The sequence below is a fragment of the Phocoena phocoena genome, chromosome 3, assembly GCF_963924675.1.
Source record: "Phocoena phocoena chromosome 3, mPhoPho1.1, whole genome shotgun sequence".
Lineage (NCBI taxonomy): Eukaryota > Metazoa > Chordata > Mammalia > Artiodactyla > Phocoenidae > Phocoena > Phocoena phocoena.
Window position 1 is genome coordinate 110,869,645 of NC_089221.1, and position 15,625 is coordinate 110,885,269.

Genomic DNA, 15,625 nt, shown 5'->3' on the forward strand with positions numbered 1-15,625 from the left:
TCTTCTATGAATAACATAGTCATAAACATCTTTTGCTCATTTTCCTGTTAAAATTTTGGTATTTTTCTATTATTTGGTTTATAAGAATACAATTGAATTTTTTAAATTTTTGCTTTGTTTCCTTGAGTTTGCTAGATTTTTAGTCTAGTCACAAAAATCTAAAAAAAAAAAGGTTATTTCCTATGTTCTTTTCTTTTACCTCTAATCTCTAATTGCTGTTAGCAACATCATTAGTACTAGGCCTGGGGCATCAGCAATATTGCTGAAACTTTTTATTCTTTAGAAAAAACTTGAAACAATTACTAAAAGAATGCCACTTTATTTAATTTTGTTTGCTTTTCTTGTCAACAAAAGGGAGGTGCCTGGTTAATGCTCACTAATGGTGTAGATTCAAATGCTCACTCTGCAACTTATTAAGTAGTATATGACCTGGACAATTTACTTTAAGTCTCAGTTTCCTCAATCATAACATAGGAATTTAATACCTTCATAGCCCATTTTGAGGATTAAAGAGATCATTCTTATAAAGCATTTGAACAAGCACTTGCCACACAGTAAGTACTCAATAAATGTTACCAATATTATTATTACTAACAAGAGACAGCGATATGAGAGTCTCAAAGATATAGTGCTATTGCTAAGTAACAAAATTTTGGTCAGCATGGAAAGCAATCTATGATATCTTTCATTCATATATGCTTTCCACATAGTAAATAGTCAAAGAGGAAGGGTTTTCAAGAAACCTAAAAATCCAATCTTTATGGCGCAAAATGCCATACCAGGTTTGCTTCTAAAAGAGCCTACTCCGCACATCACAATTAAGCACTATACTTACGATTTTTGTGGCCCAGTGTCATAATTCTATCCATATCATCAGCATTATTTACCACATAAGCTGATAAATCCTTGATATAAACTCCCACATCAGGTCTTTCTTTAACCTAAAAAAAAAATCATACAGACTTTACACATATATCCATAATTCTTCCACAGTTATTTATTGAATATCTACTACATGTTGGACACTGTGCTAGAGAGTGAGGATACAGTGATGAACAAGGTAGACAGTTTCTACACTACTGGGGGTAACAATCTACAGGGAGAACATACAAATGAATAATTACATTTATTTTATTTTATTTTATTTCAATTGTGATAATGCCATGAGGAAAAAAAAATACAGGAAAGTATAAGAATACAATATAGGGACTTCCCTGGGGGCGAAGTGGTTAAGAATCCACCTGCCAATGCAGGGGACACGGGTTCGTGCCCTGGTTCAGGAAGATCCCACATGCCACAGAGCAACTAACCCTGTGTGCCACAACTACTGAGCCTGCACTCTAGAGCCCGCGAGCCACAACTACTGAGCCTGTGTGCCACAACTACTGGAGCACTTAGAGCTCATGCTCCGCAACAAGAGAAGCCACTGCAATGAGAAGCCCGCGAACCGCAATCTCCATACTGTTTTCCACAGTGGCTGCACCAATTTACAGTTCCACCAACAGTATAAGAGTGTTCCCTTTTCTCCACAGCCTCTCCAGAATTTGTTATTTGTAGACCTTTTGATGATGGCCATTCTGACCAGTGTGAGGTGGTACCTCATGTTAATTTTGATTTGCACTCCTCTAATTATTGGTCTTTATCTTAACAGCAATTTGAAGCCACTGGAGTATTTCACACAGCTGAATGAAATAATCAGATCTATGGTATCCATGTAAAAATATTACCTTTCCATGAGTAACTTTATGAGAACTTTTACCCAACTTGAAGGCTGTATTTGGGATATATTTATTTAAAATACATATAGTATTTTAATACTATCTGTAAAATACAAATAGAAATACAAAATTCACTTTTCAAGGCCCTAGAAGTCACATCCAACAAATCAACAGAATAAAGTGAAACTGAGGCAGAGGCCTGTGGCTGCCAGTGGGGTGAGCCATTCCAAAGGTAGTAAGACTGGACAAAGATGATAAACAAAAGTTTATATCAGAAACAAAAGTCACAAAGGCAAATACTCTAAATTCTAGGTATTGATCTTAAATCTAGTTAGAGGTTTTGGGTTTCTTTAGTCTCTCTCTCTTTTTTTTTTTTTTTTTGCAGTACGCCGGCCCCTCACTGTTGTGGCCTCTCCCACTGCAGAACACAGGCTCCAGATACGCAGGCTCAGCAGCCATGGCTCATGGGCCCAGCCGCTCTGTGGCATGTGGGATCTTCCTGGACCGGGGCATGAACCCGTGTCCCCTGCATCGGCAGGCAGACTCTCAACCACTGCGCCACCAGGGAAGCCCTCTTTAGTCTTCTTTATGATATATTTATACATTAGGAAAAATTACCTTTTTTCTGTCATGAGATATACATTAAGCCCTTATTTTACTAGTAGTAAAGAAATGTGTTGGCCTCTATAAACCAACGGGTTTCAAACTGTGCTCTGACAAGCACTAGAGGGTCCATGATGGCAATGACGGGGCCATTGTGTGAGTTTGGGGGTTCTCAGACCCAGACACAAGTTCTAAAGAGAGCTTTACTTTCATGTATTTTATTGATTGGGCTTCCACATAAGGTTTGGTTTGATTCAACTGTTTAATGGCTTTAAATCTTTTTAAATGTTTGAATATTACTGGTTTATGTCAATGCTTCTCAGAAAAATCTATGGTAAAGAATTATACGTATATTTCTAATGTGGAAAGTGATATCTCTGAAAAATACAAAAATCATGCACTTGGATACCATGACAATGTCAAATTACTATAAAAGTTTTTAAGCATGTACTTTCATTTACTATTCTCATCTCATTGCAGACTGAAAACAAACATTCTTCAAACTGGCATCAGTCTGCAAAGTCTACAGTCATTCCCAATCACAAGATATTAATTCTATATTCAATTATTAATTGTAGATAAACTAATTAGACATGAAATATGAAGAAACTGAATATGATTCTGAAATAAAGCAGGACTCTGAGACAAGATGGCAGATAGAAGGACACGAGCTCACCCTGTATCAAGAAAACACCAAAATCAAAACTAACTGGTGAACAACCATCGAAAAAAAAACACTACAACCTACCAAAAAAGATATCCTACATCCAAAGACAAAGGAGAAGCCACAAGAAGACATTAGAAGGGGCTCAACCGCAATAAAATCAAATCCCATATCTGCTGGGTAGGTGACCCACAAACTGGAAAATAATTATATCACAGATGTTCTCCCACAGGGGTGAAAGTTCTGAGCCCCACATCAGACTTCCTATCCTGGGGGTCTGGCATCGAGAGGAGAAGCCCCCACAGCATCTGGCTTTGAAGGCCAGTGGGGTTTGATTGCAGGAATTCCACAGGACTGGGGGAAAGAGGAACTCTACTCTTGGAGGGCACACACAAGATCTCGTGCACACCAGTGCCCAGGGGAAAAAGTAGTGACCTCGTAGGAGCCTGGGCCAGACCTACCTGCTGGTCTTGGAGAGTCTCCTGGGGAGGCAGGGGTTGGCTATGAATCACTGTGGGGACAAAGACACTGGCGGCAGTAGTTCTAGGGAGTACTCACTGGCATGAGTCCTCCTGGAGGCTGCCATTTTCTCACCAAGACCTAGCGCCACCCAACAGCCTATAGGCTCCAGTGCTGGGACTCCTCAGGCCAACCAACCAACAGGGCGGTAACACAGCCCCACCCATCAGAAGACAGGCTGCCTAAAGTCTTCCTGAGCCCACAGCTGCCTGCTAAACAGCCCCCTTGACACAGCCCTGCCCACCAGAGGGACAATACCCAGCTCAACTCACCAGTGGGCAGGAACCAGTTCCCCCCACCAGGAAGCCTGAACAAGCCTCTTAGACCAGTCTCATCCACCAGGGGGCAGACAGCAGAAGCAACAAGAACTACAGCTTGCAGCTGGCGGAATGGAAACCACGATCACAGAAAGGTAGACAAAATGAGATGGCAGAGGACTATGTCCCAGATGAAGGAAGAAGATAAAACCCCAGAAGAACAGCTAAGTGAAATGGAGATAAGCAATCTACACGAAAAAGAATTCAGAGTAATGATAGTAAAGATGATCCAAGATCTCAGAAAAAGAATGGAGGCACAGACTGAGAAGATACAGGAAATGTTTAACAAAGAGCTAGAAGATCTAAAGAACAAACAAACAGAGATGAACAACACAATAACTGAAATGAAAAATACGCAAGATGGAATCAATAGCAGAGTAAATGAGGCAGAAAAATGGATACATAAGCTGGAAGACAGAACGCTGGAAATCACTGCTGTGGAACAGAATTTTTAAAAAAGAATGAAAAATGAGAACAGTCTCAGACACCTCTGGGACAACGTTAAACACACTGACGTTCACATTATAGAGATCCCAGAAGTAGAAGCGTGAGAGAAAGGACCTAAGAAAATATTTGAAGAGATAATAGCTGAAAACTTCCCCAACATGGTAAAGGAAACAGTCACCCAAGTCCAGGAAGTGCAGAGAGTCCCAGGCCAGGTAAACACAAGGAGAAACATACCGAAACATGTAGTAATCAAATTGACAAAAATTAAAGACAAAGAGAAAAATATTAAAAGCAACAAATAACTTAAAAGGGAATCCGCATAAGGCTATCAGCTGATTTTTCAGCGGAGACTCTGCAGGCCAGAAGGGAGTGGCATGATATATTTAAAGTGAAATCAGTGCTTTGTGACCACCTAGAGGGGTGGGATAGAGAAGGTGGAAGGGAGACACAAGAGGGAGGGGATATGGGGATATATGTATATGTATAGCTGATACAAAGCAGAAACTAACACACCACTGTAAAGCAATTATACTCCAATAAAGATGTTAAAACAACCAAACAAACAAAAAAAAGTGATGAAAGGGAAGAACCTACAACCAAGAATGCTCTATCCAGCAAGCCTCTCATTTAGATTTGATGGAGAAATCTAAAGCTTGCCAGACAAGCAAAACCTAAGAGAATTCAGCACCACCAAACCAGCTTTGCAACAAATGCTAAAGGAACTTCTCTAGGCAGAAAAAAAAAGGACGTAAATACACACAATAAAATTATGAATAGAAAAGCTCACCAGTAAAGGCAAATGTATGTTAAAGGTAGGAAATCATCCACACACAAATACAATATCAAAACCAGCAATCAAGAGGAGAGTACAAATGCAGGATACTGGAAATGCATTTGAAATTAAAAGACCAGCAACTTAAATCTATCTTGTTTATATATAGAATACTATATCAAAACTTCATGGTAATGGCAAATCAAAAATCTGCAATAGATACACACACAAAAAAGAAAAAGGAATTCAAACACAACTCTAAAGTTAGTCATCAAATCACAAAGGAAGAGAACAAAAGAGGAGGGGGAGAAATAAGACCTACAAAAACATATCCAAAACAATTAACAAAATGGCAATAAGAACATACATATCAATAATTACCTTAAATGTAAATGGATTAAATGCTCCAACCAAAAGACACAGACTGCTGAATGGATACAAAAACAAGACCTGTATATATGCTGTCTACAAGGGACCCACTTGAGATCTAGGGACACATACAGACTGAAAGTGAGGGGATGGAAAAACGTCTTCCATGCAAATGGAAATCAAAAGAAAGCTGGAATAGCAATACTCATTTCAGACAAAATAGATTTTAAAATAAAGACTGTTACAAGAGACAAAGAAGGACACTACATAATGATCAAGGGATCAATCCAAGAAGAAAATAACAATTCTAAATATATGCACCCAACATAGGAGCACCTCAATATATAAGGCAAATGTTAAGACCCATAAAAGGAGAAAGTGACAGTAACACAGTAATTGTGAGGGACTTGAACACCCCACTTTCAACAACAGACAGATCATCCAGACAGAAAATCAATAAGGAAAAACAGGCCTTAAATGACACATTAGAACAGATGGACTTAATTGATATTTATAGAGCATTCCATTCAAAAGCAGAATACCCATTCTTCTCAAGTGCACATGGAACATCCTCCAGGATTGACCACATGCTGGGCCACAAAGCAAGACTTGGTAAATTTAAGAAAATTAAAATCATATCAGGACTTCCCTGGTGGTGCGGTGGTTAAGAATCCACCTGCCAATGCAGGGGACACGGGTTCGAGCCCTGGTCCACAAAGATCCCACATGCCGCAGAGCAAATAAGTGCATGTGCCACAACTGATCCTGCGCTCTAGAGCCCAAGAGCCACAACTACTGTGCCCACGTGCTGCAACTACTGAAGCCCATGTGCCTAGAACCTGTGCTCCGCAACAAGAGAAGCCACCGCAGTGAGAAGCCCGCTGACCACAACGAAGAGTAGTCCCCGCTCACCACAACTAGAGAAAGGCCACGCACAGCAACAAAGACCAACACAGCCAAAAATAAATAAATAAATTTATTTTTAAAAGTCATATCAAGCATCATTTCCAACCACAATGCTCTGAGATTAGAAATCAATTATAAGGAAAAAAAAACTGTAAAAAACACAAACATGTGGAGGCTAAACAATATGCTACTAAACAACCAATGGATAACTGAAGAAATCAAAGAGAAAATTAAAAAATACCTAGAGACAAATGAAAATGAAAGCACAACTATCCAAAACCTATGGGATGCAGCGAAAGCAGTTCTCAGAGGGAAGTTTATAGCAATACAATCTTACCTCAGGAAACAAGAAAAATCTCAAATAAACCTAACCTTACACCTAAAGCAATTAGAGAAAGAACAAACAAAACCAAATAGAAGGAGAGAAATCATAAAGATCAGAGCAGAAATAAATGAAATAGAGATGGAGAAAACAATAGAAAAGATCAATCAAATTAAAAGCTGGTTCTTTGAAAAGATAAACAAAATTGATAAACCTTTAGCCAGACTCATCAAGAAAAAAAAGGAGAGGGCTCAAATCAATAAAATTGAAATGAAAAAGGAGAAGTTACAATGGACACCAAAGAAATACAAAGAAATACAGAGGATCATAAAAGACTACTACAAGCAACTATATGCCAATAAACTGGACAACCTGGAAGAAATGCACAAATTCTTAGAAAGGTACAACCTTCCAAGACTGAACCAGGAAGAAATAGAAAATACAAAGAGATCAAACCCATGCACCTATGGTCACCTAATCTATGACAAAGGAAGCAAGAATATACAATGGAGAAAAGACAGTCTCTTCAATAAGTGGTGCTGGGAAAACTGGACAGCTACATGTAAATGAATGAAATTAGAACACTCCCTAACACCATACACAAAAATAAACTCAAGTGGATTAAAAGCCTAAATGTAAGGCCAAATACAATAAAACTCTTAGAGGAAAACATAAGCAGAACACTCTTTGACATAAATTGCAGCAAGATCTTTTTCAATCTACCTCCTAGAGTAATGAGAAGAAAAATAAACAAATGGGACCAAATTAAACTTAAAATCTTTTGCACAGCAAAGGAAACCATAAACAAAATGAAAAGACAACTTACAAAAGGGAGAAAATATTTGCAAACAAAGCAACCGGCAAGGGATTACTCTCTAAAATATACAAACAGTTCATGCACATCTATATAAAAAAACAAACAACCCAATCAAAAAATGGGTAGAAGATCTAAATAGACATTTCTCCAAAGAAGACATACAGATGGCTAAAAAGCACCAATTATTAGATAAACAAAACACTAATTATTAGAGAAATGCAAATCAAAACTACGCAGTATCACCTCACACCAGTCAGAATGGCCATCATCAAAAATTCTACAACCAATTAATGCTGGAGAGGGTGTGGAGAAAAGGGAACTCTCCTACACTGTTGGTGGGAATGTAAATTGGTACAACCACTATGGAGAACAGTATGAAGCTTCCTTAAAAAACTAAAACATAACTACCGTATGATCCAGCAATCCCACTCCTGGGTATATATCCAGTGAAAACCATAATTTGAAAGGATATACGCACCCCAGTGTTCATTGGAGCACTATTTACAATAGCCAGGACATGGAAGCAACCTAAATGTCCATCGACAGAAGAATGGATAAAGAAGATGTGGTTGGGGCTTTCCTGGTGGCGCAGTGGTTGAGAATCTGCCTGCCAATGCAGGGGACACGGGTTCGAGCCCTGGTCTGGGAAGATCCCACATGCCGCGGAGCAACTAGGCCCGTGAGCCACAGCTACTGAGCCTGTGCATCTGGAGCCTGTGCTCAGCAACAACAGAGGCCGCGATAGTGAGGCCCGTGCACCGTGATGAAGAGTGGCCCCCGCTTGCCGCAACTAGAGAAAGCCCTCGCACAGAAACGAAGACCCAGCACAGCCAAAAATAAATTAATTAATTAATAAAAAAAGATGTGGTACATTTATACAATGGAATATTATTCAGCCATTAAAAAGAATGAAATAATGCCATTAGCAGCAACACGGATGAACCTAGAGATTATCATACTAAGTGAAGTCAGTCAGAGAAAGACAAATATCATATATCACTTCTAGGCAGAATCTATAAAATATGATACAAATGAACTTATTTACAAAATAGAAACAGTCTCACAGACTTAGAAATCAAATTTATGGTTACCAAAGGGTAAAGGTTGGGGGGAAGGCTAAATTGGGAGTTTGGGATTGACATATACACATTAATATATTTAAAATAGATAACCAACCAGGACCTGCTGTATAGCACAGGGAACTCTACTCAATACTCTGTAATAAGCTAAGTGGGAAAAGGATTTGAAAAAGAATAGACTTATATGTATAACTGAATCACTTTGCTGTACACCTGAAACTAACACAACATTGTAAATCGACTATACTCCAATAAAAATAAAATAAAATTAAAAAAGGCAGGACCTTGCAGGATCCTCCCAGGTAAAAAAAAGCCCCTCCACATCCCCCATTTCTTGTTTGTAGAAAAAGGATTTAGTCTCCCAGGCTTTTCCTGAATTCCAAAGAGCAGAGTCAAGCAGTTACTAAGGAAGTGAAGGAATGCAGAAACAAAAGAAAAGCAGTCAAAAAACTGCTTTTTATAGCTGAAACAATAGTTCAGGTATAAAACAGAGTCCTAGTTCCTCCTCAAGGAATATATAAAACAATCTGATGTGTATCTTGGAGTTGTTCTGTAGAAACCAAGACCCCCAGCCAGGTTGAGGATGATGACTACAGGCTGACCACAAGCACTAGACCTCAGACTGGACTAAACCAGGAGGTTGATGATTAAGATTCCCAAAATATCACCCTGTTACCTCACCACCAACCAATCAGAAGTCATGCACCCTGCAACACTCACCACAAATGTTGCCTTTAAAAACCCATCCCTGAAAAAAAGCCATTAGGGAGTTAGAGCCTTCTGAGCATGGGCTTGCTTGGTGCCCTGCAATAAAACAGTGTACCTTCCTTCAACACAACCCAGTGTCAGTAAATTTGCCTTGCTGTGTGGCAGGCAAGCAGACCCAAGTTTGGTTCAGTAACAATTTTGGTGACCATGAAGGGACAGCCATCTTGAGTGGCATCTCACTCATGGCACATCAGCCCTGGGCTGACACTGGCCCTCAGATTTTGTCCAGCAGGTGCCTGAGTACTTTTGTCTCAGGGACAGCCCCAACTGCTTGCCACTAACCAGGCAGCACTGGCCCATGGTGTTTTCGATTCCCTGGTAAAGGAAACAAGGCTCTGGTCCTGGTGTAAGACGTCTCTGGTAAGCAGTGTAACCATGTGTGTGACAACACCAGGGCATTCTTCCCTACTGGGTTGCCTTGATTGGAATTTTACTTTTTTGTGGGGGAAGGTATATGACATGGTCATCTTGTTTTGAGCAGAGTACCACTTTAATTGGACTTTCCCTTCTGGATCAAGGAGTCCCTTGGCCATCCAGCACTGCCTGAGCAGTAATTGAGAAACTCCCTGTTAGACCAAGGCTCATCTGCACCCCTGTCTGGAATGGCAGGTAGGAAACTCTCCATTCTCATTCTAGGAAACTGTGACCCTGAGAAGACTCTGGATACTGATCTGCCAGTCTGTCTGTTTCTGGTAATAGCAGCAGTGTGAAAGAATAATGGGTAATGAGAGCTCTGTTCTACCTTGTAGTCCCCTAGGGTGGATTTTGCAAAACTGGAAGAACTGCAGCTATGCTCCCATGAAAAGAAAGAGAATGATATTTTACTGTAACACCACATGGCCCCAACATTCCTTAGGCTCTGATGAACAATGGCCCCTCAGTGGTCTTTAGACTATAACACCTACATTCAACTAGAACTGTTTATTAAAAGGGAAAGAAAATGGGATAAAATTCCTTATGCATAGGCTTTTATGATATTGTATCAAAGTGAGCCTTCTGGAATTAGTTTGGCTTTTATCTCGGGTGTACACAGGTTTGAATCCTGTTTTTCTCTCTGGTTTTGACCCTCATTAGGGGATCCTGGCCCTGGTTTGGGAGGAGATCCCACCAGGAGGAAAGAAGGAAATTAAAGGATTAATCATTCTCAGAGATACCCCTGATACTGACTCTCATTAGAGGGCCCTGGTCGTTACCTTTGTTAGAGAGTCCTGGTAACTTAAATGTGGTCTAGACACTCCTAAAAACTAATAGCTTAAATTCAGTCATGAGTCTGGGTCAGCGCCAGCAAGTTCACCTAGAAATGAGGCACGTGAATGTGAGTGAGTGGTATGTATTACTGTCTATTATTGTTATTTGTTTATGAAAGTTAAAAAAAATTGGATGGTAATGCTAGCAAAGAATTTTTATCAAAAACACAGGGATTTAATTTGTATAACAAACAGTTTATAATGCCTAAACAATGAATCTCAATGGCAGCAGTTACTCCCCTGCCCAGAATGTTTTAGAAGTTTGTGGGGGAATTTCTGGTTCACTTGAGGACGCTATTAGTATTCATAGGCAGGGGCCTGGGATACTAAACACCTTGAAATGAAATGGGTCACAGTCAATGAATTGTCCCATGCAACTCTGAATGTCCTACCAGATACTAACATGGGTGAAAAAACAATTTATAATTGCCTGAATCTAAACCCTAACTCTATTGTACATATGAAGACTAAGTGCTTTCCCATGGTAATAATAATAATATAGGAATGCAGGAAAACTGAGGAAAGAACTACTTTATTTTCCTCAGAACTCTACCAAGAGCTAGTTACTATTTTAAAAGACCATGTCATTGACAGTAACACCAGTCGAGATGTTTAGATCACCAATACAACATACTTATAACAGTCTGCATTTGTAGCTGCTACAATCATAATGATTATATATGCTTCTGACTACTTCATTATGTCATTGAGTATGATCACATCTAAGCATTTATATATTGAAATACAAGCACTTTATTTTTTAATTAATTTTATTCTCTTTTATATTATAATAGGGCAGTATATTGATAATTTTTAAATTATGTGTGTAGATAGATTTCATCATCTATGAAATTTATTTCAGGATAGTCAAAGGGGCATTACAAGATATATGTTATAAAAAAGGGTCATTGGGTCTAATGTGGTTGAAAACCATTGACAAGACTGTTCCTGAGAATAAATCTGATCTATAATTACTGTTACAAAAATGGAAAATCTGTCCAAATGATTTTTATTCTAATAATCTATGCAATAAAATAATAAACTTTTAAAAGGTAAAAAGCACAGAATTAAAGTAACCATCAAAACCAAAGATGACAACTAGCAGAAATGAAACTTATCTCTATATTTGCTGTCTACACATTATCATTATAGATTAAGTCTTCATTAAGGTCCAACAAACACAAATAATACCTAAGCCTGTAATATACTGCTCCAAAAGCTCAGCTTATATAGTAAACTTAAAAAGAAAAAAAAAGCTAAAATGTATTGAATACTTTATTACGTGTCAATCAATGATTTTAAAACTTTGTATTAATTTGTTAATGTTGGCAATAATCCTATAAAGTATATACTTTTATGATTTCCATTTCCATTTCCGTTTCCATTTTCATGTGGCAAAGTACCTTTAAAGTACCTTTTGTTCAAAAAAGAGCTTAATTTAGTACACATTCTAATGCTTTGGAAAATGCTCCAATTTCAATTATCCATACCTCTAACCTCTGTGTCTGATCCTTGCCCAAAAGGTCACGAACTTCTTCATTATATATTTCCAAATAAGACACTCGAACCAAAAATCTGTAATAAAACATCATTAAAAAAAACAGTGAAATATTAGAACAGTTTTTTAAATGTGTTTATAAAATTTATACATCTTTCTTATGCTTGTACTTCTCAATATTAGAAAATATTAAGAATTCTCTTTTACCTTGTATCACCCTCTGCTTTTGCAATATGACCAAATATGTGAGCAAATGAATTTGGAATGATTCCTCTAAGTTCAGGAACAGCTCGAACACCTTCCATGGTAAAAGTTTTACCTGTTCCAGTTTGTCCATATGCAAAAATAGTCCCTGAAAATGATGAAGAGAATCAATCACTTCACAGAGTCATGCTACAGACCAATAGCTCTTAAAATTAATTCCTTTGACACCGTGATGCAATTTCTAGCCTGGATTTAAAGTTTATTCTAGTACAAATTTCACCTTTATTATCAGCAATTACAAGAGGTACTGTATGCCACATGAGCATAGCACTGTTAAAGAACTAGAGCCAATGAAATAAATACAAAATCTGACACTTTAGCTAATCATAAGAAATTTCTTTAAATGTGTATATTAATTACTTAATGTGGACGTTAAATTGGAGAAGGTAGTATAATTACAGCAAGAGAACACAGGTTCTAGAATAGAAAGACCTCAACGTGAATCCACACATCTGCCATTTTTCAGAGACTTGACCTTAGAAAGTCTATACCCAGAGATTATCTCCTCAATGGCAAAATGGGGATAAGAATGAATACTCTACGTTGATAGTAAGAACCAAATGAAACAATTTACTTCAAGTGACCAGCATGACGCCTGGCAAATGGTAGTTTTTTCTTCTTATTCCTAAAATAAGTACATTATTTTGAAATAAAATGTTTTAAGTAACAGTTGTAAGGAATAGGGGGAATTAACAAAAAAAGGTGACAATACAATTATTACAAGTAATTACAGATACAACTTAAAATTTTCTAAATACCCAAATTCATTCACTCAACAAATACTACACATCTGTGTCTGGCATTGTGCTAGGCACCGGGGACACAGTGACAAACAAGACAAACACAATCTTTAATCTTATGATATGTCATCTTGGGGAGGACATACTAGCCAAATAATTATAAGCAGGATGAGTGTTGGGAAATGAGAAACACGGAGCTCTAGATGAGAGTTAAGGGACATAATCTGGGCAGGAGAACTGATGAAGGAGGAAAGGGGAAGAGGTCAGGGAAGGCTTTCCAGAAGAGGTAAGGTTTAAGATACGATCTGATATATGAGCAAGAGTTAGACAGGAACAGAGCGGACAGCCAGAGGCAAAAAAGAGAATGGAGATTTTGAAGAAATGTAATGAGACCAGAATGGAAGAAACAGAGATGGAAAAGGACAGTGGATGCAGATACAGCTAAAGAAATTAACAGGGGCCTAATCACACAGGACGATGAAGAACATCTTAAGGCTTTTAGAGCTTATGCTAAAAACAAAGTGAAGCCATAGAATGATTTTTCAATCAGAGGAGTGACATCATAGTCACTTTGGCTATACTGTATACGAAGAATTGGAAGAAAGCAAGAGGAGACGTGAAGAAATAAGTTAGAGGGCTGAAGTAGTTAGCCAGATGAGAGATGGTGCTGACAATAGATAAAAGGGGATGAGAAAGGTAGAAGGATTTCAGAGATATTTAACAGTAGGATGTCAGAGATATTTAATAGTTAGAATCAAGAGGACCTGGAAAGTAACTAGTCATAAGGGGACCAGGGAAAAGGAAGAATTGAGGGTGACTTTCAATTTCTGGCTTGACCAAAGGGATGTATGGCTATGCCATGTACTGAGATGGTGAACAACACTAGAAGAAATAACATCATGAATTTAGTTTGGGGGTACTGAGCTTTAAGTCTACGATACACCCAAATGGATGTGTCAAGCAAGCAGGAGGATGGATGAGATTCATTTGCCACTGCAGCCATGGAGGTGGATGAGATTTCTCAGGAGACAGTATAGTATGAGAAGATAGCCTAGAAAGTGACAGCATAAATGAAAAACGTTTCTCAACTACTACCACTCTATTCAGTTAACAACACCTTGTCGTCATTTCTGGACTTTCTATGAAAATAAATTAATAACAACAGAAACCATTTTTATACATGGGAATAATTTAAAAGTCTTAATTTTTTCTAACTCACTAAATATTTCAAACTCTTGCATTAAGAATATAACTTACTGCATTCCAAGGAGCTGAAAATATCATGAACTCATATACTGCATTTTAGAAAAGACACCACAGCTACCATTTACTGATCATTTGCTATGTGCTATGTCATGTACTTTACATGCATTCCTATTTAATTTTCACCCCAATCCTAAGAGCTAGGCAATGTTTATATTCCCACAGTTTAGTTGAGGAAACAAAGGCTTAGAAAGGTTGAGTTACTTGCTCAATGACATAGTAAGTGGTAGAAACAAGATCTGAACACACTCCAGTTGGCTCCATAGCCCATGTTTTTTACCAGTATGTAATGACCAAAAAGAAATTTGAGCTCAAAATTAATACCTAATGCAATTTCTATGAATGCATTAAATATATGAATATTACTAATTTAAAAAGGATATTAAGTAACTAGAGAAAGAAGAACAAACAAAACCCAAAGTTAGTAGAAGGAAAAAATCATAAAGATCAAAGCAGAAATAAATGAAACAGAGAGAAACAAAACAATAGAAAAGATCAATCAAACTAAAAGCTGGTTCCTCTGAAAAGATAAATTTAATTGATAAACCTGTAGCCAGACTCAACATGAAAAAAAGGGAGAGGGCTCAAATCAATAAAATTAGAAATGAAAAAAGAGAAGTTACAACAGACACCACAGAAATACAAAGGATTATAAGAGACTACTATAAGCAACTATATGTCAATAAATGGTCAATCTAGAAGAAATGGATAAACATATAACCTTCCAAGACTGAACCAGGAAGAAACAGAAAATATGAACAGACCAATCACAAGTACTGAAATCAAAACTGATTTTAAAACTGCTAACAAACAAAAGCCCAGGACCAGGTGGCTTCACAGGTGAATTCTACCAAACATTTAGAGAAAAGTTAACACCTATCCTTCTGAAACTCTTCCCAAAAATCGCAGAGGAAGGAACACTCCCAAACTCATTCTATGAGGCCACCATCACCCTGACACCAAAACCAAACAAAGATACCACAAAAAAAAAGAAATAGGCCAATATCACTGATGAACATAGATGCAAAAATCCTCAACAAAATACTAGCAAACTGAATCCAACAATACATTAAAAGGATCATACGCCACGATCAAGTGGGATTTATCCCCAGGATGCAAGGATTCTTCAACATCCACAAATCAATCAGTGTGATACACACATTAATAAACTGAAGAATAAACACCATATGATCAGCCGCTGATTCCGGAGCCGAGGTCGCCACTGCAGCCACCGCTGGAGGAGTGGGCTTGGGAAGGAAGCGGTCACCATGCCCAGAGCTCCGCTAATAAGTGTCTTTGTCCCCTGCAGTCC

The 15,625-nt window shown here is 38.1% G+C and overlaps 1 protein-coding gene across 2 annotated transcripts in view; it reads right to left on the minus strand.

Moving 5' to 3' along the window:
- Positions 1–15,625, minus strand: part of KIF3A (kinesin family member 3A) — a 75,274-nt gene that overhangs the window by 33,902 nt on the left and 25,747 nt on the right. For both annotated transcript variants that reach the window (XM_065875278.1, XM_065875277.1), the window contains exons 3-5: positions 12,254–12,398; positions 12,039–12,123; positions 836–941 (exon numbers count right to left, since the gene is read on the minus strand). In XM_065875278.1, the coding sequence (XP_065731350.1) occupies positions 836–941; positions 12,039–12,123; positions 12,254–12,398 (336 nt within the window). The remainder of the gene's footprint in view (positions 1–835; positions 942–12,038; positions 12,124–12,253; positions 12,399–15,625) is intronic.